We start from the raw sequence: 24,953 nt of genomic DNA on the forward strand, positions 1-24,953 counted from the left end.
GACCATCACCTGAATCTGCCCACCAATCAGAGTCCGGCACCAGCTTCAGGAGCAGGAAGTAAACAAAGATGCGGGAGAAGTATGGATATGTTTTATTTTTATGATAAAAGTTTAATTTGAATAAACAGCAGATGTTATAGTTATCAACCATTTCTGTATAAAAGCATTTCAAATGTTAAATGTGATAAAAAGCTGAAAAAAAAAACAAACAAACCCTGATGACAGAATAAATAACCTGACAGGTTTGAGAGGAACGGAAGGCAGCGTAACAGGAAATGATGTCATCAAACAGAAGTCAATCTTTGGTCCATAATCAATATGAATAAATAAACTGTAAGACGGGTTAAAGGAGCAGAAACATGAACTTTTTGTTTTTGGTATCAGCTGATTTAAAGTTTGATATTTTCCAGCAGTTAAAGGGTCAGTTCACACAAATCACTGAGCTTCGGGCCAACACAGCCTGATCCTGAATCTGATCTGGATCAGATGGTTTCACAGGTTAGAAAGCTGCTCTCGACAGGCTGAACCCAACTGAAACCAGCCACAAAGGGGTTCCACAGGTTATACAAATCTGTGTGAACGGACACTCAGCTGCTGCAACTTGACAGAATGGTGGGCAGGATGTGAAGCTGTGGTTGGCTGAATGTCTGAGGTCTGCCTCCACTGACCAATGAGCTGCTGCGGAGAGCTTATTGACACCTTTTTAGAGGGCGGAGTCGATTAGTCCTGATGATGTCGATGAGTCATCAGTAGCTGGATGTCATCGCAGGGCGGGGATCTGTCAGAGCGAGTGGTCTCGCGGCGGCAGCGTGTGCAGCACCTGGTCGAGCAGCTGCAGCGCCCGGTGCAGGTGGACCTCCAGCCAGCAGGGGGTGTCTTTGATGCTCTGCCGCGGGTAGTCGCAGCCCCAACCTTTAACGAAGCTCAGCCGCACGATGCACAGCCTGCGAAGGTCGTCCACGCCCAGACCTGCTGCCGAGCACACGCCTGAGGGAGGAAAAATGTAGTCTGAATGGTATGGACTGGTTTAAACTGGTCTGAACTGGTTTTAACTTGTCTGAACTGGTTTAAGGCAGCCTGACTGGTCTGAACTGGTTTAAGGGAGTCTGACTGGTCTGAACTGGTTTAAGGCAGCCTGACTGCTCTGAACTGGTTTAAGGCAGCCTGACTGCTCTGAACTGGTTTAAGGCAGCCTGACTGCTCTGAACTGGTTTAAGGTAGTCTGACTGGTCTGAACTGGTTTAAGGTAGCCTGACTGGTATAAACTGGTTTAAGGTAGCCTGAACTGGTTTAAGGTAGCCTGAATGGTATGAACTGGTTTAAGGTAGCCTGAATGGTATGAACTGGTTTAAGGTAGTCTGAACTGGTTTAAGGTAGCCTGAATGGTATGAACTGGTTTAAGGTAGCCTGAATGGTATGAACTGGTTTAAGGTAGTCTGAACTGGTTTAAGGGAGTCTGAACTGGTTTAAGGGAGTCTGACTGGTCTGAACTGGTTTAAACTTGTCTGAACTGGTTTAAGGGAGTCTGACTGGTCTGAACTGGTTTAAGGCAGCCTGACTGCTCTGAACTGGTTTAAGGCAGTCTGACTGGTCTGAACTGGTTTAAGGCAGTCTGACTGGTATAAAATGGTTTTAACTGGTCTGAACTGGTTTATGGCAGTCTGACTGGTATAAACTGGTTTAAACTGGTGTGACGTCCCAAGCAGTTTGAGTTTGTCCTGAGCTGAGCTGTTGTCAGATTACACACACATTTACACACAGGTGGTACTCACTGACGGCAGGTGCAATCCCACCCACACTGTTTGGACCAGGTATCGCACCAATGACCGCGGCCGCCTGAGTCTCTACGGCGGCCTGAGCTGCCGCTGCCTGCTGCTGCATCTGTCTGTGGCACTGTCGCAGGTCAAATACCTGCAGACAGGTGAGACGCAAATAAGGGGAAAGGCCAGAAATAAATCCATCTGTTAATACAATTATTCACAAAAATCTAATTAAAAGTTTATAATGAAATAAAATAAAGAAATTAATCATTTGGATGGAATAATTGCATTAATATGATGTTAAGAAAAACAATACACAAATAAATACAGAAGTAACAAAAAAATAAATAAATAAAACTGAAAAATTCAGTAAATAAAAACAACACAAAATTAAATGAATGCAGTTTGAAATAAAAGCATATTTCACATTCTAACAAATCATTTTGCATGAATTTTCAATTCATATAGGTTTCATATAAACCTATTTACTTTAAAGTGCGTTTGTATTTATCTCAGATAATAGCAGTTTCAGTCTTCAGTTCTGTGTGCCGCCGACCTTCATCACATCACCAGCAGGTAGCGCCTGTGGCTTGTTGGCCACCGTCAGTTAAATACCACGGTATGTATATATATATATATATGTATATACGTGTGTATATATCATAATCAGTATTTGTGTTGCTGATTATGGTACCAAAATGCTTCTAAAAAAGCAGAAATTGATGTTAAAAAAGTTCAATAAAAAATATATAAACAGAAATGGTTCAATAATTAAAGTCACAGATCAATAAATGCTTCTAAAATAAAGAAGAAAAAAATCATTTATGCAGTAATTAACACGAATATTGTGAAATTAATTTAGTTTATTTTAACCTTTAATTAAATCTCATTATTTTACCTATTATTTATTTTTGTTTGTGGGGAAGGCTAATGGTGCTAGCAGCTAACCTGACATTCAGCCGGAGAAAACGGCCTGAATGCAGTCAGTAGTGCAGCGTAACGTCTTGTTCTAAAGAACAAATGTTCAGCAGGTTAGCAGGTTACTGAGGGAACACAAACCGTCACAGTCGCAGAATAAATAAGCTATTTTGTATCGTAGCAGCCAGACAGGAAGTAGCATTTTTGTCAGTTCCGGTATTTGGCATCATATGAAATATCTCAACAGCCTAATGATTGACCAAAAGGAGGACCACTGAGGAGATGAAACGTGTAACGAGATCCAAACACAAAGAATGACTGCAGGAATGATCTGAGAGCAGAGGCTCAAACACCTGGAGGCTGCAGACCAGGTGAAGTGATTAACTCAGCACAGGTGTGCAGGAGGGGTTCAGAAGATTCAGAGACTCTCACAGCAGGCTCACCTTGATGTATGCTCCGGGGTAGATCTTATGAACACCATCACCTGGTGCTCGGCCCGCCTCCCGGTCCAGGTAGTAGCTCTGAACAAACACAGAGTGGTCGCTAAGGCAACGCATCCAGACGTCCCCCTCACCTCGACATTCCAGCTGAACCCCCCGACCAATGTGGAGCCTGCAGGACGACGAGACAAATGACAGCACTGACGTGTTGCAGCCCCCCTGCTGTCTGATCTAAACTGGTTTGAACGGGTTAGAACAGGTCTGAGGGGTCACCTGGGGTCTGTCTGATCTAAACTGGTTTGAACTGGTTAGAACAGGTCTGAGGGGTCACCTGGGGTCTGTCTGATCTAAACTGGTTAGAACAGGTCTGAGGGGTCACCTGGGGTCTGTCTGATCTAAACTGGTTTGAACTGGTTAGAACAGGTCTGAGTGGTCACCTGGGGTCTGTCTGATCTAAACTGGTTTGAACTGGTTAGAACAGGTCTGAGTGGTCACCTGGGGTCTGTCTGATCTAAACTGGTTTGAACTGGTTAGAACAGGTCTGAGGGGTCACCTGGGGTCTGTCTGATCTAAACTGGTTTGAACTGGTTAGAACAGGTCTGAGGGGTCACCTGGGGTCTGTCTGATCTAAACTGGTTAGAACAGGTCTGAGGGGTCACCTGGGGTCTGTCTGATCTAAACTGGTTTGAACTGGTTAGAACAGGTCTGAGTGGTCACCTGGGGTCTGTCTGATCTAAACTGGTTTGAACTGGTTAGAACAGGTCTGAGGGGTCACCTGGGGTCTGTCTGATCTAAACTGGTTTGAACTGGTTAGAACAGGTCTGAGTGGTCACCTGGGGTCTGTCTGATCTAAACTGGTTTGAACTGGTTAGAACAGGTCTGAGTGGTCACCTGGGGTCTGTCTGATCTAAACTGGTTTGAACTGGTTAGAACAGGTCTGAGGGGTCACCTGGGGTCTGTCTGATCTAAACTGGTTTCAACTGGTTAGAACAGGTCTGAGGGGTCACCTGGGGTCTGTCTGATCTAAACTGGTTTGAACTGGTTAGAACAGGTCTGAGGGGTCACCTGGGGTCTGTCTGATCTAAACTGGTTTGAACGGGTTAGAACAGGTCTGAGTGGTCACCTGGGGTCTGTCTGATCTAAACTGGTTTGAACTGGTTAGAACAGGTCTGAGTGGTCACCTGGGGTCTGTCTGATCTAAACTGGTTTGAACTGGTTAGAACAGGTCTGAGTGGTCACCTGGGGTCTGTCTGATCTAAACTGGTTTGAACTGGTTAGAACAGGTCTGAGTGGTCACCTGGGGTCTGTCTGATCTAAACTGGTTAGAACTGGTTAGAACAGGTCTGAGTTGTCACCTGGGGTCTGTCTGATCTAAACTGGTTTGAACGGGTTAGAACAGGTCTGAGGGGTCACCTGGGGTCTGTCTGATCTAAACTGGTTTGAACTGGTTAGAACAGGTCTGAGGGGTCACCTGGGGTCTGTCTGATCTAAACTGGTTTGAACTGGTTAGAACAGGTCTGAGGGGTCACCTGGGGTCTGTCTGATCTGAACTGGTTTGGTTAGAACAGGTCTGAGTGGTCACCTGGGGTCTGTCTGATCTAAACTGGTTTGAACTGGTTAGAACAGGTCTGAGGGGTCACCCGGGGTCTGTCTGATCTAAACTGGTTTGGTTAGAACAGGTCTGAGGGGTCACCTGGGGTCTGTCTGATCTAAACTGGTTTGGTTAGAACAGGTCTGAGTGGTCACCTGGGGTCTGTCTGATCTAAACTGGTTTGAACTGGTTAGAACAGGTCTGAGTGGTCACCTGGGGTCTGTCTGATCTAAACTGGTTTGGTTAGAACAGGTCTGAGGGGTCACCTGGGGTCTGTCTGATCTAAACTGGTTTGAACTGGTTAGAACAGGTCTGAGGGGTCACCTGGCCCGGTGGCTGGCAGCAGTACGGTGGACGTTGCTCAGCTGTCCCAAACAGAAGCGATCTCCTCCTGACGGGTCCACGTAGCCGTCCACCGTAACCAGAGGACAGCTGGACTGGACCTTGAACATCTCACCGACCTGAACGTCCAGTTCGAAGTATGAGATGGAACACCAGAACTCTGGACCTGTGGGGCAGACAAAGCAACACGAGGCGCTGAAAGAGGACTCCACAGACCATTAGTCTTATGTGGACAGGTAACTCACCTGGGTGGTTGGATACCGGCTGCGGATACGGAGCCGTACTGTGATGCTGTGACCCTGCAGGAACAACAACTGACTCAGTACTTCAGAACCAAACAGAACAACACAGAACCACACGGACTAAACAGAACCACGTAAAACCACACAGAACAACAGAACCCCAGAAACCAAACAGAACCAAACAAAACCACACAGAACAACATAACCACAGCACCATACAGAATCAAACAGAACTTAACAGAACCATAGAACCACACAGAATGCCAGTTCATCAGTAATAGTTCTCAGGAACCATCATATGACATCATACAGAAGTGAGTGTTGGGGGCGTGGTGATGATGATGTAAGGGTGGCTGCTGCGTGTGGCTCCGCCCACTGTGCTGATGTCCTGCAGGGGTGTAGGGGGCGGGACTGTTACCTGTCCAGGTGCCTGCAGAGACACAGGCATGAGTCAGTATCTGTCTCATATCACCAGAAACTCCTGATATAAGCAGTCCTGCTAGTCTGTATTACTACAGCTGCTGTGCTACAAGTCACCACTCTGCAGTACAGGTGAGGTACGGGTGAGGTACGGGTGAGGTACAGGTGAGGTACAGGTGAGGTACACGTACAGGTGAGGTACAGGTGAGGTACGGGTGAAGTACAGGTGAGGTACAGGTGAGGTACGGGTGAGGTACAGGTGAGGTACGGGTGAGGTACGGGTGAGGTACAGGTGAGGTACGGGTGAGGTACACGTACAGGTGAGGTACAGGTGAGGTACGGGTGAAGTACAGGTGAGGTAAAGGTGAAGTACAGGTGAGGTACAGGTGAGGTACAGGTGAGGTACAGGTGAAGTACAGGTGAGGTACAGGTGAGGTACAGGTGAGGTACAGGTGAGGTACACGTACAGGTGAGGTACAGGTGAGGTACAGGTGAGGTACAGGTGAAGTACAGGTGAGGTACAGGTGAGGTACAGGTGAGGTACAGGTGAAGTACAGGTGAGGTAAAGGTGAGGTACAGGTGAGGTAAAGGTGAGGTAAAGGTGAGGTACAGGTGAGGTACAGGTGAAGTACAGGTGAGGTAAAAGTGAGGTACAGGTGAGGTAAAGGTGAGGTACAGGTGAGGTACAGGTGAAGTACAGGTGAGGTAAAAGTGAGGTACAGGTGAGGTAAAGGTGAGGTACAGGTGAGGTAAAGGTGAGGTAAAGGTGAAGTACAGGTGAGGTACAGGTGAGGTACAGGTGAGGTACAGGTGAAGTACAGGTGAGGTAAAAGTGAGGTACAGGTGAGGTAAAGGTGAGGTACAGGTGAGGTAAAGGTGAGGTAAAGGTGAAGTACAGGTGAGGTACAGGTGAGGTAAAGGTGAGGTACAGGTGAGGTACAGGTGAAGTACAGGTGAGGTAAAAGTGAGGTACAGGTGAGGTAAAGGTGAGGTACAGGTGAGGTACAGGTGAAGTACAGGTGAGGTAAAAGTGAGGTACAGGTGAGGTAAAGGTGAGGTAAAGGTGAAGTACAGGTGAGGTACAGGTGAAGTACAGGTGAGGTACAGGTGAGGTACAGGTGAGGTAAAGGTGAAGTACAGGTGAGGTAAAAGTGAGGTACAGGTGAGGTAAAGGTGAGGTACAGGTGAGGTAAAGGTGAGGTAAAGGTGAAGTACAGGTGAGGTACAGGTGAGGTACAGGTGAGGTAAAGGTGAAGTACAGGTGAAGTACTGGTGAGGTAAAGGTGAGGTACAGGTGAGGTACAGGTGAAGTACAGGTGAGGTAAAAGTGAGGTACAGGTGAGGTAAAGGTGAGGTACAGGTGAGGTAAAGGTGAGGTAAAGGTGAAGTACAGGTGAGGTACAGGTGAGGTACAGGTGAAGTACAGGTGAAGTACAGGTGAGGTAAAGGTGAGGTACAGGTGAGGTAAAGGTGAAGTACAGGTGAGGTAAAGGTGAGGTACAGGTGAGGTAAAGGTGAGGTACAGGTGAGGTACAGGTGAAGTACAGGTGAGGTACAGGTGAGGTACAGGTGAAGTACAGGTGAGGTACAGGTGAGGTACAGGTGAGGTACAGGTGAGGTACACGTACAGGTGAGGTACAGGTGAGGTACGGGTGAAGTACAGGTGAGGTAAAGGTGAGGTACAGGTGAGGTAAAGGTGAAGTACAGGTGAGGTACAGGTGAGGTAAAGGTGAGGTACAGGTGAGGTACAGGTGAGGTACAGGTGAAGTACAGGTGAGGTAAAAGTGAGGTACAGGTGAGGTAAAGGTGAGGTACAGGTGAGGTACAGGTGAGGTACAGGTGAGGTAAAGGTGAGGTACAGGTGAGGTACAGGTGAGGTACAGGTGAAGTACAGGTGAGGTAAAAGTGAGGTACAGGTGAGGTAAAGGTGAGGTACAGGTGAGGTACAGGTGAGGTACAGGTGAGGTAAAGGTGAGGTACAGGTGAGGTAAAGGTGAAGTACAGGTGAGGTACAGGTGAAGTACAGGTGAGGTACAGGTGAGGTACAGGTGAAGTACAGGTGAGGTAAAAGTGAGGTACAGGTGAGGTAAAGGTGAAGTACAGGTGAGGTAAAGGTGAGGTACAGGTGAGGTAAAGGTGAAGTACAGGTGAGGTACAGGTGAAGTACAGGTGAGGTACAGGTGAGGTACAGGTGAAGTACAGGTGAGGTAAAAGTGAGGTAAAGGTGAAGTACAGGTGAGGTAAAGGTGAGGTACAGGTGAGGTAAAGGTGAAGTACCGGTGAGGTACAGTGAGGTACAGGTGAGGTACAGGTGAAGTACAGGTGAGGTAAAGGTGAAGTACAGGTGAGGTAAAGGTGAGGTACAGGTGAGGTAAAGGTGAAGTACAGGTGAGGTAAAGGTGAGGTACAGGTGAGGTAAAGGTGAAGTACAGGTGAGGTACAGTGAGGTACAGGTGAGGTACAGGTGAAGTACAGGTGAGGTAAAGGTGAGGTACAGGTGAGGTAAAGGTGAAGTACAGGTGAGGTACAGGTGAGGTAAAGGTGAAGTACAGGTGAGGTAAAGGTGAGGTACAGGTGAGGTAAAGGTGAGGTAAAGGTGAAGTACAGGTGAGGTAAAGGTGAGGTACAGGTGAGGTACAGGTGAGGTAAAGGTGAAGTACAGGTGAGGTAAAGGTGAGGTACAGGTGAGGTACAGGTGAGGTAAAGGTGAAGTACAGGTGAGGTACAGGTGAGGTACGGGTGAGGTAAAGGTGAGGTACAGGTGAGGTAAAGGTGAAGTACAGGTGAGGTACAGGTGAGGTAAAGGTGAAGTACAGGTGAGGTAAAGGTGAGGTACAGGTGAGGTAAAGGTGAAGTACAGGTGAGGTACAGTGAGGTACAGGTGAAGTACAGGTGAGGTACAGGTGAGGTACGGGTGAGGTAAAGGTGAGGTACAGGTGAGGTAAAGGTGAAGTACAGGTGAGGTACAGGTGAGGTAAAGGTGAGGTACAGGTGAGGTAAAGGTGAAGTACAGGTGAGGTACAGTGAGGTACAGGTGAAGTACAGGTGAGGTACAGGTGAGGTACGGGTGAGGTACAGGTGAGGTACAGGTGAGGTAAAGGTGAAGTACAGGTGAGGTACAGTGAGGTACAGGTGAGGTAAAGGTGAGGTACAGGTGAGGTACAGGTGAAGTACAGGTGAGGTACAGTGAGGTACAGGTGAAGTACAGGTGAGGTACAGGTGAGGTACGGGTGAGGTAAAGGTGAGGTACAGGTGAGGTAAAGGTGAAGTACAGGTGAGGTACAGGTGAGGTAAAGGTGAAGTACAGGTGAGGTACAGGTGAGGTACGGGTGAGGTAAAGGTGAAGTACAGGTGAGGTAAAGGTGAAGTACAGGTGAGGTACAGGTGAGGTACAGGTGAGGTAAAGGTGAGGTACAGGTGAGGTAAAGGTGAAGTACAGGTGAGGTACAGTGAGGTACAGGTGAGGTACAGGTGAGGTAAAGGTGAGGTACAGGTGAGGTAAAGGTGAAGTACAGGTGAGGTACAGTGAGGTACAGGTGAGGTACAGGTGAGTTAAAGGTGAAGTACAGGTGAGGTACAGGTGAGGTAAAGGTGAAGTACAGGTGAGGTAAAGGTGAGGTACAGGTGAGGTAAAGGTGAAGTACAGGTGAGGTACAGTGAGGTACAGGTGAAGTACAGGTGAGGTACAGGTGAGGTACGGGTGAGGTACAGGTGAGGTAAAGGTGAAGTACAGGTGAGGTAAAGGTGAGGTACAGGTGAGGTAAAGGTGAAGTACAGGTGAGGTACAGTGAGGTACAGGTGAAGTACAGGTGAGGTACAGGTGAGGTACGGGTGAGGTACAGGTGAGGTACAGGTGAGGTAAAGGTGAAGTACAGGTGAGGTACAGTGAGGTACAGGTGAGGTACAGTGAGGTACAGGTGAAGTACAGGTGAGGTACAGGTGAGGTACGGGTGAGGTACAGGTGAGGTAAAGGTGAAGTACAGGTGAGGTAAAGGTGAGGTACAGGTGAGGTAAAGGTGAAGTACAGGTGAGGTACAGTGAGGTACAGGTGAAGTACAGGTGAGGTACAGGTGAGGTACGGGTGAGGTACAGGTGAGGTACAGGTGAGGTAAAGGTGAAGTACAGGTGAGGTACAGTGAGGTACAGGTGAGGTAAAGGTGAGGTACAGGTGAGGTACAGGTGAAGTACAGGTGAGGTACAGTGAGGTACAGGTGAAGTACAGGTGAGGTACAGGTGAGGTACGGGTGAGGTAAAGGTGAAGTACAGGTGAGGTAAAGGTGAAGTACAGGTGAGGTACAGGTGAGGTACAGGTGAGGTAAAGGTGAGGTACAGGTGAGGTAAAGGTGAAGTACAGGTGAGGTACAGGTGAGGTACAGGTGAGGTAAAGGTGAGGTACAGGTGAGGTAAAGGTGAAGTACAGGTGAGGTACAGGTGAAGTACAGGTGAAGTACAGGTGAGGTAAAGGTGAGGTACGGGTGAAGTACAGGTGAGGTAAAGGTGAGGTACGGGTGAGGTACAGGTGAGGTAAAGGTGAGGTACAGGTGAGGTACAGGTGAGGTAAAGGTGAGGTACAGGTGAGGTGCAGTACCGGGTTTTGGGGCGTTACTGTACTCGGGGCTCTGCTGATGAGGGGAAGAGGAAGTCGGAGGGTGAGGCGGCTGCGGGGTGAGCGGTGGAGAGGCCCCCACCCCGTGGTTCTGAGGCAGAGCGATCTGCAGTACGCTCGGTCCCTCTGGAGCCTCGCCGGCGGTCAGAGCTGCAGGCGCCATCGAGCTTCTTCCTGCAGGAGACGGCAGCGTCAGCAACCTCTGCATCCTGAGACTCACCTGAGGACAGACTGCAGACCTTCACCTGGAGGGGACAGAGGCATGCTGGGATACATGACGGGGCGGGGCTGACTGTATGGGTCTGCGTGGGGGGGCAGGTCGAGCTGCAGGCAGTCCTGCAGGAACTCCTCCTTTATCAGAGACTGAGGACCTGAAAGAAGAAAAACGTTCTCAGACTTTGTTGCACGTACAGCAGCCCCTGGGTTAACCCTAACCCTAACCCTGTAGGCTGAGGTGAAAACTACATCTCTGAGCTGCACCAATCATCTGTTGCCTTAATGGACCTTTGACCTTTGACCTTTGGTCTTTGGTCACATATCAGAGCAGCTCAGCAGAGTTCAGGTCAGTGATGGCAACAGAACCAGCAGAACGGATCTGGTTTGTAGAGCTGTACAGATGTTAGAGTCCAGCTGTTTGGAATGTGTGATGATAGGATTCTAACAAGCAGAATGTTGGACCGGTTCTGTTGTTTATTCGCTGGTCCAGTTGGACTGAAGCACAAAACCAAGCTTTCTAAGACTGACTTCCCCCCTCTGGACCAATCAGAGCACCTGTGGGTGTGAGGTGTGCGGCGTCACCTGTGGAGGCGGCGGACGCCACCCTCTCATAGTGGTACGGGTTCACGCACACGCTGTCGTACTTCAGGTCGAAGGCGAACTGGCAGAACTTTACGTGTTTCAGCTCATTCTTATGGAGGTCGGGCCAACGCCACAGGCGGGCGTAGATCACATGAGGGAAGCCCTTCCTGCCCGCTACCTGCACAGGTGAGACACAGACAGGTGGGACACAGACAGGTGAGACACAGACAGACAGGTGAGACACAGACAGGTGAGACACAGACAGGTGGGACACAGACAGACAGGTGAGACACAGACAGGTGGGACACAGACAGGTGAGACACAGACAGGTGAGACACAGACAGGTGGGACACAGACAGACAGGTGGGACACAGACAGACAGGTGAGACACAGACAGGTGAGACACAGACAGACAGGTGGGACACAGACAGACAGGTGAGACACAGACAGGTGAGACACAGACAGGTGAGACACAGACAGACAGGTGAGACACAGACAGACAGGTGAGACACAGACAGGTGGGACACAGACAGACAGGTGAGGCACAGACAGACAGGTGAGACACAGACAGGTGAGACACAGACAGACAGGTGAGACACAGACAGGTGGGACACAGACAGACAGGTGAGACACAGACAGGTGAGACACAGACAGGTGGGACACAGACAGACAGGTGAGGCACAGACAGACAGGTGAGACACAGACAGGTGAGACACAGACAGACAGGTGAGACACAGACAGGTGGGACACAGACAGACAGGTGAGACACAGACAGGTGAGACACAGACAGGTGGGACACAGACAGGTGAGACACAGACAGACAGGTGAGACACAGACAGGTGAGACACAGACAGGTGGGACACAGACAGGTGGGACACAGACAGACAGGTGAGACACAGACAGACAGGTGAGACACAGACAGGTGAGACACAGACAGACAGGTGAGACACAGACAGGTGAGACACAGACAGACAGGTGAGACACAGACAGGTGGGACACAGACAGGTGAGACACAGACAGACAGGTGAGACACAGACAGACAGGTGAGACACAGAGACAGGTGAGACACAGACAGACAGGTGAGACACAGACAGGTGAGACACAGACAGACAGGTGAGACACAGACAGGTGGGACACAGACAGACAGGTGAGACACAGACAGACAGGTGAGACACAGACAGGTGGGACACAGACAGACAGGTGAGACACAGACAGACAGGAGACACAGAGACAGGTGAGACACAGACAGGTGAGACACAGACAGACAGGTGAGACACAGACAGACAGGTGAGACACAGACAGACAGGTGAGACACAGACAGACAGGTGAGACACAGACAGGTGGGACACAGACAGACAGGTGAGACACAGACAGACAGGTGAGACACAGACAGGTGAGACACAGACAGACAGGTGAGACACAGACAGGTGGGACACAGACAGACAGGTGAGAAACAGACAGACAGGTGAGACACAGAGACAGGTGAGACACAGACAGACAGGTGGGACACAGACAGACAGGTGAGAAACAGACAGACAGGTGAGACACAGACAGGTGGGACACAGACAGGTGAGACACAGACAGGTGGGACACAGACAGACAGGTGAGACACAGACAGACAGGTGAGACACAGACAGACAGGTGAGACACAGACAGGTGGGACACAGACAGACAGGTGAGGCACAGACAGACAGGTGAGACACAGACAGGTGAGACACAGACAGACAGGTGAGACACAGACAGGTGAGACACAGACAGACAGGTGAGACACAGACAGGTGGGACACAGACAGGTGGGACACAGACAGACAGGTGAGACACAGACAGACAGGTGAGACACAGACAGGTGAGACACAGACAGACAGGTGAGACACAGACAGACAGGTGAGACACAGACAGACAGGTGGGACACAGACAGACAGGTGAGACACAGACAGACAGGTGAGACACAGACAGACAGGTGAGACACAGACAGGTGGGACACAGACAGGTGGGACACAGACAGACAGGTGAGACAGAGACAGACAGGTGAGACACAGACAGGTGGGACACAGAGACAGGTGAGACACAGACAGGTGAGACACAGACAGACAGGTGAGACAGAGACAGACAGGTGGGACACAGACAGGTGGGACACAGACAGGTGAGACACAGACAGACAGGTGAGACACAGACAGGTGAGACACAGACAGAAAGGTGAGACACACACAGGTGAGACACAGACAGACAGGTGTGACACAGACAGACAGGTGAGACAGAGACAGACAGGTGAGACACAGACAGGTGGGACAGAGACAGACAGGTGAGACACAGACAGGTGAGACAGAGACAGACAGGTGAGACACAGACAGGTGGGACAGAGACAGACAGGTGAGACACAGACAGACAGGTGAGACACAGACAGGTGAGGCACAGACAGGTGAGACACAGACAGACAGGTGAGACACAGACAGACAGGTGAGACACAGACAGGTGAGACACAGACAGGTGGGACACAGACAGGTGGGACACAGACAGGTGAGACACACACAGACAGGTGAGACACAGACAGGTGGGACACAGACAGGTGAGACACAGACAGGTGAGACACAGACAGGTGAGACACAGACAGGTGGGACACAGACAGGTGAGACACAGACAGACAGGTGAGACACAGACAGACAGGTGAGACACACACAGACAGGTGAGACACAGACAGGTGGGACACAGACAGGTGGGACACAGACAGGTGAGACACAGACAGGTGAGACACAGACAGGTGGGACACACACAGACAGGTGAGACACAGACAGGTGAGACACAGACAGGTGAGACACAGACAGGTGGGACACAGACAGGTGAGACACACACAGACAGGTGAGACACAGACAGGTGAGACACAGACAGGTGAGACACACACAGACAGGTGAGACACAGACAGGTGAGACACACACAGACAGGTGAGACACAGACAGGTGGGACACAGACAGACAGGTGAGACACAGACAGGTGGGACACAGACAGGTGAGACACAGACAGGTGAGACACACACAGACAGGTGAGACACAGACAGGTGAGACACACACAGACAGGTGAGACACAGACAGGTGGGACACAGACAGACAGGTGAGACACAGACAGGTGGGACACAGACAGACAGGTGAGACACAGACAGGTGAGACACAGACAGGTGAGACACACACAGACAGGTGAGACACAGACAGGTGAGACACACACAGACAGGTGAGACACAGACAGGTGGGACACAGACAGACAGGTGAGATACAGACAGGTGGGACACAGACAGGTGAGACACACACAGACAGGTGAGACACAGACAGGTGAGACACACACAGACAGGTGAGACACAGACAGGTGAGACACACACAGACAGGTGAGACACAGACAGGTGGGACACAGACAGACAGGTGAGACACAGACAGGTGGGACACAGACAGACAGGTGAGACACAGACGGGTGGGACACAGAGGGGTTAACAGACAGTGAGCAAATGTCCATGTTGAAAATTCCAATAAAGTCTGAGAGACCAAAGTGAGTAATAGAGCAAGGCGTTACCATGGAAACCCTGTGTGTGTGCGGCAGGTGATGCAAACCACAGGCATGACATCATGTCTGAGATCAGAGCACAGCTGAGACGTCTGTTCCTCCCACAGCAGGAGGAGAAAGAAACAAAAACCAACAGAACCCAACAGAACCCAACAGAACCCAACAGAACCCTACAGAACCCAACAGAAAGCTCTGCAGCTCACAGGTGAAAATGACTGAAACTCAGCGGGTTCCTCTCTGCTCATCAGCTGAGTTTAGAACTGAGGAACCAAGAAGAAGAAGCTCAGCTGCCCTTATTCTGTCCTCAGGGTCACCTGATCTGGACAATCCCCAACAAACAAACTAAAAATACAAAGTTTTTTATGAAAGGGTTAGAGGTTAAGTTAAGGGTTAGGGGTTAAGTTAAGGGTTAGGGGTTAAGCTACCACTCATAATACTCTGTTCACATGTTGCATCTGTAGGTCTGACTGACAGTATAATCTGCAGAAGTGGACTTTTTATCTGAGACTTTCCACTGAGACTCCCTGAATCTGTTCACAATATTCTGCAAAATGTTTAAACGCAGTAATTAACGGTTCACATGCATTACTACGAGTTACGCTGAGCATCTCCGGCTTGGTCCATCACTGTGGATGAGAAAGCATTGTTTGCTAGCATCTGCTGCTAACTTACAGCTAACTGCTAACTTCTAACTTACAGCTAACTGCTAACTCACAGCTAACTGCTAACTTACAGCTAACTGCTAACTTCTAACTCACAGCTAACTGCTAACTTACAGCTAACTGCTAACTCACAGCTAACTGCTAACTTACAGCTAACTGCTAACTTCTAACTCACAGCTAACTGCTAACTTACAGCTAACTGCTAACTCACAGCTAACTGCTAACTTACAGCTAACTTCTAACTGCTAACCAGATTCAAGGAGCTACTGGAACCTCTCCAGTAGCTCCTTGAATCTGGTTCACACTGAAATAATTCCACAGTTCTGGAATAGTTCCATAGTTCCACTAATTCTCACTGTTCAGAAACTTTCTTGAAGCCGATCAGCTGGAACAGCTGATTAGCAGTCGGGGGAGGGGGAGGCCCTTGTCTACCCTATCTGGAATGGCTCAAAATATGGCAAAGACAGAGAGCAACTGAGCTTAAACCAAAAGGTATTCAGACCAAAAGTGTGTCTCACAGAATACAGTAAGCCCTCAGAAAAGTGTCCCCTGTAAACTAGTTAGTTCATTAGTTAGTCACCTGACTAACTAATGGCTGCTTTAACTGTTATAACTGTGACATGTCGATTGAACGGGATGGCGATGGTGCGGTCTGCCAGATCACAGAAAACAGTTTTTATCATTTCTCTGAGTCTGTCTGATACTGGGAGCTGATGCTTCTCTCACAGATAGTTCAGTTCTGTCGTTTTTTCACAACATAAAGTAAAAGTGGAAGATTTAAAAGGTTCCCGTCTGACGGTGGTGCAGAGGCTGAGTCTCCTGGATCTGTGTCCTCATGCACCAGCAGACATCCTGAGAAGTGGCTCCAAACCGCTGCAGCCTGAGTTAAAGTCCATCAATGAAGTCTGAAAGGCCTGACAGACAGAATAAAGTTCGGCCTTGGTCCTGAAACGGAGTGTTTGTGCACAGGTGAAGGGCAGCGATAAGAGCTCAGACAAAACAGCTGAAACCAACTGAACCGACTTCTTCTGCAGGAAACTCGCTCTTCACCACAGGAGCAAAGCAGCGATGGATCCTGTCAGAACCCGAAATGGGATCAGACTTGTTTGTTTTGTCTTCTGCGGCCTGAACTGAGCTCCGGTTTCAGCTGTTGTTTTTATCTCTGACAGAAACTTTGGATGAACCAGAACCAGAGTCTGAAACCAGCGAGGAAACTGTGAGATCCACCAGACGGGACCGCATTCCCGTCCCGACCCGTCTGTGTGAGTGTGTGTGTGTGTGTGAGTGTGTGTGTGTGTGTGTGTGTGTGAGTCCACAACACTCACACACACTCACAGTCTGGCTTTAGTTAACCCGGCCCCCTTCCTGTGTTTCAGACAAAACAAGCCAGCCGCCCTTCCTCCTCCTCCTCCAGGAGGATCCAGGGGTCTTTCTGTTTCACTCGACTCAGAAACTCAGTGCTTCCAACCAGAAATCAGCTGCAGGAGGCTCTGATTGTTGTCCTTCGTCTGTTTTCAGCCTCTTTAACTCCTCTGACTCGCACAGCTGAGGTCACTAAAAACAGGTCGATAACCTCAGCGGGACGACCAGCTTCAACACCAGTTAAATCAAATCTGAAGAGAAGAAACATCCAAACGTGCTGCGTTTGCTGGAAAAGGAAACAGAACAGCTTAAAGCCGCTGGTATCAGATCGATATCATCCATAAACATGTTTATCACACATGAGAAGCCGTGATGTTTGAGGCTGTCTCAGGGAACCCTGTCATGTGACTGCGGGGGCGGGGCCGTACAGGTGTGTAAGTACAGCTGTTTGCTTAGAATAAGCCTCTGAGGATGAAGAGGAAGAAGAAGATCCATCGCCTCAAATATCGAACAGGTTGAGTCACTGATGTTGTTGGGACTGAGGCTGCAGCCAACGATCATTTAGATAATCAATAATTCCATTCCATAATCGGATAAGAAATATTTTTGTAATATTAAATCTTGAAAAGAGAAAATCTACATCATGAACCAGCTTTTAGTCGCAGTCATTGCTGGGAGATTTGACCAAAAACATATTCATCTCCAAACATTCCTCCCCCGGATACTGATGACTGAGATCAGATTTATTTTTCATGCATACACATGAACTATAGAAGAGCAGCTGTTAGCTTTCTAGCTAACCTCCAGCTGTGTTAACATCTGTTAGCTTCTCTCCTCCTGTCTCTGCTTTCATAAACTGTATTTTACTAAGGCTGAAATCCTATAAAAGCCTCTTATTTCCTGTTTTATTGGAGACAGAAATGAAAAAGTGTCTCTACCACCCATCCCAAGCCTCAGATTCCTTCTGTTCTCTGCTAGCTTCCTTCTGTTCTCTGCTAGCTTCCTTCTGTTCTCTGCTAGCTTCCTTCTGTTCTCTGCTAGCTTCCTCCTGTTCTCTGCTAGCATCCTTCTGTTCTCTGCTAGCTTCCTTCGGTTCTCTGCTAGCTTCCTTCTGTTCTCTGCTAGCTTCCTTCTGTTCTCTGCTAGCATCCTTCTGTTCTCTGCTAGCTTCCTCCTGTTCTCTGCTAGCATCCTTCTGTTCTCTGCTAGCTTCCTCCTGTTCTCTGCTAGCTTCCTTCTGTTCTCTGCTAGCTTCCTTCTGTTCTCTGCTAGCATCCTTCTGTTCTCTGCTAGCTTCCTCCTGTTCTCTGCTAGCATCCTTCTGTTCTCTGCTAGCTTCCTCCTGTTCTCTGCTAGCTTCCTTCTGTTCTCTGCTAGCTTCCTCCTGTTCTCTGCTAGTATCCTTCTGTTCTCTGCTAGCTTCCTCCTGTTCTCTGCTAGCTTCCTTCTGTTCTCTGCTTGGTTCCTTCTGTTCTCTGTTAGCTTCCATATGTTCTCTGCTAGCTTCCTTCTGTTCTCTGCTAGCTTCCTTCTGTTCTCTGCTAGGTTCCTTCTGTTATCTGCTAGCATCCTTCTGTTCTCTGCTAGCTTCCTTCTGTTCTCTGCTAGCTTCCTTCTGTTCTCTGCTAGCTTCCTTCTGTTCTCTGCTAGCTTCCTTCTGTTCTCCGCTGGCATCCTTCTGTTCTCTGCTAGCTTCCTTCTGTTCTCTGCTAGCTTCCTTCTGTTCTCTGCTAGCTTCCTTCTGTTCTCTGCTAGCTTCCATATGTTCTCTGCTAGCTTCCTTCTGTTCTCTGCTAGCATCCTTCTGTTCTCTGCTAGCTTCCTTCTGTTCTCTGCTAGCATCCTTCTGTTCTCTGCTAGCTTCCTTCTGTTCTCTGCTAGCATCCTTCTGTTCTCTGCTAGCTTCCTTCTGTTCTCTGCTAGCTTCCTTCTGTTCTCTGCTAGCTTCCATATGTTCTCTGCTAGCTTCCTTCTGTTCTCTGCTAGCATCCTTCTGTTCTCTGCTAGCTTCCTTCTGTTCTCTGCTAGCTTCCTTCTGTTCTCTGCTAGCATCCTTCTGTTTTCTGCTGGATTCCTTCTGTTTTCTGCTAGCTTCCTCCTGTTCTCTGCTAGCTTCCTTCTGTTCTCTGCTGGATTCCTTCTGTTTTCTGCTGGATTCCTTCTGTTTTCTGCTAGCTTCCTCCTGTTCTCTGCTAGCTTCCTTCTGTTCTCTGCTAGCTTCCTTCTGTTCTCTGCTAGCATCCTTCTGTTCTCTGCTAGCTTCCTTCTGTTCTCTGCTAGCTTCCTTCTGTTCTCTGCTAGCATCCTTCTGTTTTCTGCTGGATTCCTTCTGTTTTCTGCTAGCTTCCTCCTGTTCTCTGCTAGCTTCCTCCTGTTCTCTGCTAGCTTCCTTCTGTTCTCTGCTGGATTCCTTCTGTTTTCTGCTGGATTCCTTCTGTTCTCTGCTAGCTTCCTTCTGTTCTCTGCTAGCATCCTTCTGTTCTCTGCTAGCTTCCTTCTGTTCTCTGCTAGCTTCCTTCTGTTCTCTGCTAGCTTCCATATGTTCTCTGCTAGCTTCCTTCTGTTCTCTGCTAGCATCCTTCTGTTCTCTGCTAGCTTCCTTCTGTTCTCTGCTAGCTTCCATATGTTCTCTGCTAGCTTCCTTCTGTTTTCTGCTGGATTCCTTCTGTTTTCTGCTAGCTTCCTTCTCAGTTAACAGGCAGACTCATTTCCTAAAATGCTAACATGAGATGTTTCCTTGTGTTTGTTCCGCTCTGTGGACTCGACATGTGAACTGGCTGCTTTCTTCTGAGATGCTTTAGCATTGACGGTGTGCTATCGTGCTAAGCTAACTGGCTTTTACAATGGACACACTGTGCAGTATTTTCTCTATTCTTTTCTTTGAAATGCTCCCAAAGTTTAGACATTTCTCCTCTTTTTCTCAGATTTTGCTCCTCGTTGTTTTCTCCAGTTTCCCCCATCAATTGAAGCTCAGAAGGTTCTGGCTGTTTGGACCATCCTGAGGTCCAGAATCACTCTCACACACTTCAGACTGTTAATATTCACAGACCAATTCACAGATTAACTATCTTAACATCCTCCATGTTACTACAGGAGCCCAGAAGGGACAACATCTGGAGATGTTCCATCTGCAGAACATCTGGACCCGACTGAAACGGACCACATGAGCAGAGCAACAACCAGTCACATGACTCACGAACGCCATCAGGTGACTCACAACCTGATGGGAGCGTCAAATGTATTTCTATTGTATTACCACAGAGGTCAAAGGTCACGTTAACGCAGCAAACTAAGGTTTAAAACCATCACATGACTGAAGGTGAAGAGTTCACTACTTTCCTTTGAAATGACGTCAGTAAAGAGCTTTCACTCAGTCTGCAGCTCCAATCAGTTTAAAGTAATTCGTTATAGTTTCTCCCCACTTCTTGCACTCAGATGGTTGGTTCAGCCTCATCTTCGGCTCACCTGACAGCACCTGACAGATCTGTCATCCAAACTCAACGGCTCATTGGTCGGTTGGGTTCTGATCAAAGGCCAGGCTTCTGTCTGCGGTGCTTAAAGTGTTTAACCAGCCTTCGGTCCTGCATCACATGACCCCTGAGGGTGCTGCACTCTGGGCTGACAGGGTGTGAACAGCACAGGTGTGATTCAAACCGACACGTTTACCTGCCGTAAGGCTCTGAAAGGGAAGGATGACATCGAGTCTCAGCTCGGTCACAGCCGGGTTCCCTTCATTATGAAGCAAATCTGGAAAAATCTTTAAAAATTTAAACGTATTTTAAGCTTTTGGCATTTTACACCGTTTAAATTGTATAAATATTCAGGGTTCAGGCAGGAGTTCAGGCGGGTTAGGGTTAGGTAAAATGACGCCACATGACTTGGCGTGCGGCGCCTCTTCATGAGGCCGAGGCTGTCAGCCGGGCGTAAAACCTGATTCACTTCAGGTGTAAAACAAACTTTGGTGTCACAACGACGGTGTAAAGAAGCTGTTGTGCATGAAGTCCCAGTCACACCTGCAGCCTACCTGCAGCCGGCCGTCCAGCGTCCTCTGGATGGTGACGCACTTGCTGGGGTGGACGCCGTTGGTGGTGACGGCGGTGATGAGCGAGTCCAGCTCGTCCTTCTTCTCCTTCAGCTTCTTCACCAGACTCTCGATGGCTCGCTTGGCGAAGCCCTCGTTCTCGCCGCCCTGTCGGTGACACATCAGGCTGTGGACGATGCTGAGGCAGGCGTCAGCGCTGCTGGGGGCGGGGCTTAGCACCGACATGGTCACCTGAGGGGAGGGCGCTGCGTCACATTCACCGTGAAGAATGAACGAGAGTTTTAACTCATTTCTATCAGATTCATGACAGACAGACAGGTGGACAAGGACAGACAGGTGGACAAGGACAGACAGGTGGACACAGACAGATGTGGACACACAGACAGATGTGGACACACAGACAGATGTGGACACAGACAGGTGGACACAGACAGACAGGTGGACACAGACAGACAGGTGGACACAGACAGGTGGACACACAGACAGATGTGGACACACACAGGTGGACACAGACAGATGTGGACACAGACAGGTGGACACACACAGACAGGTGGACACACAGACAGATGTGGACACAGACAGGTGGACACAGACAGATGTGGACACACAGATGTGGACACAGACAGGTGGACACAGACAGGTGGACACACACAGGTGGACACAGACAGATGTGGACACAGACAGGTGGACACACACAGACAGGTGGACACACAGACAGATGTGGACACAGACAGGTGGACACAGACAGATGTGGACACACACAGACAGGTGGACACAGACAGGTGGACACAGACAGATGTGGACACACACAGACAGGTGGACACAGACAGGTGGACACAGACAGATGTGGACACAGACAGGTGGACACACACAGACAGGTGGACACACACAGACAGGTGGACACAGACAGATGTGGACACAGACAGGTGGACACAGACAGATGTGGACACAGACAGACAGGTGGACACAGACAGATGTGGACACACACAGACAGGTGGACACAGACAGACAGGTGGACACAGACAGGTGGACACACAGACAGATGTGGACACAGACAGGTGGACACAGACAGATGTGGACACAGACAGGTGGACACACACAGGTGGACACACACAGACAGGTGGACACAGACAGACAGGTGGACACACACACACAGGTGGACACAGACAGATGTGGACACAGACAGGTGGACACACACAGACAGGTGGACACAGACAGGTCGACACACACAGACAGATGTGGACACAGACAGATGTGGACACAGGCAGACAGGTGGACACAGACAGATGTGGACACAGACAGACAGGTGGACACACACAGGTGGACACAGACAGGTGGACACAGACAGATGTGGACACACACAGGTGGACACAGACAGGTGGACACACACAGACAGGTGGACACAGACGGTGGACACACAGACAGATGTGGACACAGACGGTGGACACACAGACAGATGTGGATACAGACAGACAGGTGGACACAGACAGGTGGACACACACAGGTGGACACACACAGACAGGTGGACACAGACAGACAGATGTGGACACAGACAGGTGGACACACACAGACAGGTGGACACAGACGGTGGACACACAGACAGATGTGGACACAGACGGTGGACACACAGACAGATGTGGATACAGACAGACAGGTGGACACAGACAGGTGGACACACACAGGTGGACACACACAGGTGGACACACACAGACAGGTGGACACAGACAGACAGATGTGGACACAGACAGGTGGACACACACAGGTGGACACACACAGGTGGACACACACAGACAGGTGGACACAGACAGACAGATGTGGACACAGACAGGTGGACACAGACAGGTGGACAAGGACAGATGTGGACACAGACAGACAGGTGGACACACAGACAGATGTGGACACAGACAGGTGGACACAGACAGATGTGGACACAGACAGGTGGACACAGACAGGTGGACACACACAGGTGGACACACAGACAGATGTGGACACAGACAGACAGGTGGACACACACAGACAGGTGGACACAGACAGACAGATGTGGACACAGACAGGTGGACACAGACAGATGTGGACACAGACAGATGTGGACACAGACAGGTGGACAAGGACAGATGTGGACACAGACAGACAGATGGACACACAGACAGATGTGGACACAGACAGGTGGACACACAGACAGGTGGACACAGACAGACAGATGTGGACACAGACAGGTGGACACAGACAGGTGGACAAGGACAGATGTGGACACAGACAGACAGGTGGACACACAGACAGATGTGGACACAGACAGGTGGACACACACAGACAGGTGGACACAGACAGACAGGTGGACACAGACAGATGGACACAGACAGGTGGACACAGACAGACAGGTGGACACAGACAGGTGGACACAGACAGATGTGGACACAGACAGACAGGTGGACACAGACAGATGTGGACACAGACAGATGTGGACACAGACAGACAGGTGGACACAGACAGACAGGTGGACACAGACAGGTGGACACAGACAGACAGGTGGACACAGACAGATGTGGACACAGACAGGTGGACACACACAGACAGGTGGACACAGACAGATGTGGACACAGACAGGTGGACACAGACAGACAGGTGGACACAGACAGATGTGGACACAGACAGGTGGACACAGACAGGTGGACACAGACAGATGTGGACACAGACAGACAGGTGGACACAGACAGACAGGTGGACACAGACAGATGTGGACACAGACAGGTGGACACACACAGGTGGACACAGACAGACAGGTGGACACAGACAGACAGGTGGACACAGACAGATGTGGACACAGACAGGTGGACACAGACAGACAGGTGGACACAGACAGATGTGGACACAGACAGGTGGACACACACAGACAGGTGGACACAGACAGATGTGGACACAGACAGGTGGACACAGACAGACAGGTGGACACAGACAGGTGGACACAGACAGATGTGGACACAGACAGACAGGTGGACACAGACAGACAGGTGGACACAGACAGATGTGGACACAGACAGGTGGACACACACAGGTGGACACAGACAGACAGGTGGACACAGACAGACAGGTGGACACAGACAGATGTGGACACAGACAGACAGGTGGACACAGACAGGTGGACACAGACAGACAGGTGGACACAGACAGATGTGGACACAGACAGGTGGACACAGACAGACAGGTGGACACAGACAGATGTGGACACAGACAGACAGGTGGACACAGACAGGTGGACACAGACAGACAGGTGGACACAGACAGATGTGGACACAGACAGGTGGACACAGACAGACAGGTGGACACAGACGGTTGGACACAGACGGTTGGACACAGACAGATGTGGACACAGACGGTTGGACACAGACAGGTGGACAAGGACAGGTGGACACAGACAGACAGATGGACACAGACAGACAGGTGGACACAGACAGATGGACACAGACAGACAGGTGGACACAGACAGACAGGTGGACACACACAGATGTAGAATCACAACAAAATGAAAAATCTCTCATCACAGGTGACATTTTTTTCCAAATATCTGATTAAATCAGTAAATAATAACTGACGTCACTGTCACTGATTAGTGACATCGTCAGAAGCCCCATCAGTCTGACTATCGATCCCTGATCGATGACCGGCTGTCTTTCTGTCGCGCTGCAGCAACAGTTGTTCAGAAACCTCCGCGCCCTCAGCGGCTCTCTCAGCTGCACTCACCGGGACTCGGCGCGCTCCGCTCGGCTGTGATCAGCTGCCTGTGTCGGTGAAGCTGCCGCAGCTCCGTGTCTCCGTGAGTCCGCGTGTCCTCCGTCTCCAGACTGTCTGTGTCTGCGGGCGCCGGGGGTGGAGGCAGGCAGGCAGGGAGGGGGCTGTATCACGCTCCCCCGACAGCCAGACATAACAGGAAGTCTGGTCATCAGTGCGTGTTAGGAAAATAAGAGCACGCTGTGAAACGCGTCATTTCTGAGATTTCCTGCTCTGATTCCGCTCTGACGGAGTCATCGCGGCCCGGTTTCTGTTCTCCGGGCTCAAACACACACCTGCCCCCCACACCTGAGGCAGACTGCGCCACGTCACTGATTCATTAGCACTTTCATGCATTTGTGGTCAAATGATGGTTAATGGCGGGAAAATGACGCTGTGAGTTCTTCCAGAAGTCTGATTTCCTACCAAACATCACGTTTGAACGCGCGCGGACTGCATC

At 49.7% G+C, this 24,953-nt stretch overlaps 1 protein-coding gene across 2 annotated transcripts; it reads right to left on the reverse strand.

Annotated features, from left to right (window-relative positions):
- Positions 1–90: 90 nt before the first annotated feature.
- Positions 91–24,703, reverse strand: LOC140315851 (mothers against decapentaplegic homolog 4-like). 2 transcript variants are annotated; one of them, XM_072393432.1, is made up of 11 exons: positions 24,467–24,703; positions 20,711–20,959; positions 11,118–11,295; positions 10,565–10,690; positions 10,302–10,493; positions 5,604–5,723; positions 5,297–5,350; positions 5,034–5,217; positions 3,122–3,290; positions 1,773–1,911; positions 91–987 (listed from the first exon to the last, which is right to left on the reverse strand). In XM_072393432.1, exons 2-11 carry the CDS (start codon positions 20,951–20,953, stop codon positions 782–784), a joined length of 1,611 nt encoding a protein of 536 aa, XP_072249533.1. In that variant the 5' UTR covers positions 20,954–20,959; positions 24,467–24,703; the 3' UTR covers positions 91–781. The 2 variants fall into 2 exon arrangements, with proteins under 2 accessions (XP_072249533.1, XP_072249534.1); XM_072393433.1 differs by having other exon boundaries at positions 20,711–20,973.
- Positions 24,704–24,953: the final 250 nt, after the last annotated feature.

Source organism: Leuresthes tenuis, unplaced genomic scaffold (genome assembly GCF_036924035.1).
Source record: "Leuresthes tenuis unplaced genomic scaffold, fLeuTen1.0.hap1 SCAF_10, whole genome shotgun sequence".
In the NCBI taxonomy this organism is placed as follows: Eukaryota; Metazoa; Chordata; class Actinopteri; order Atheriniformes; family Atherinopsidae; genus Leuresthes; species Leuresthes tenuis.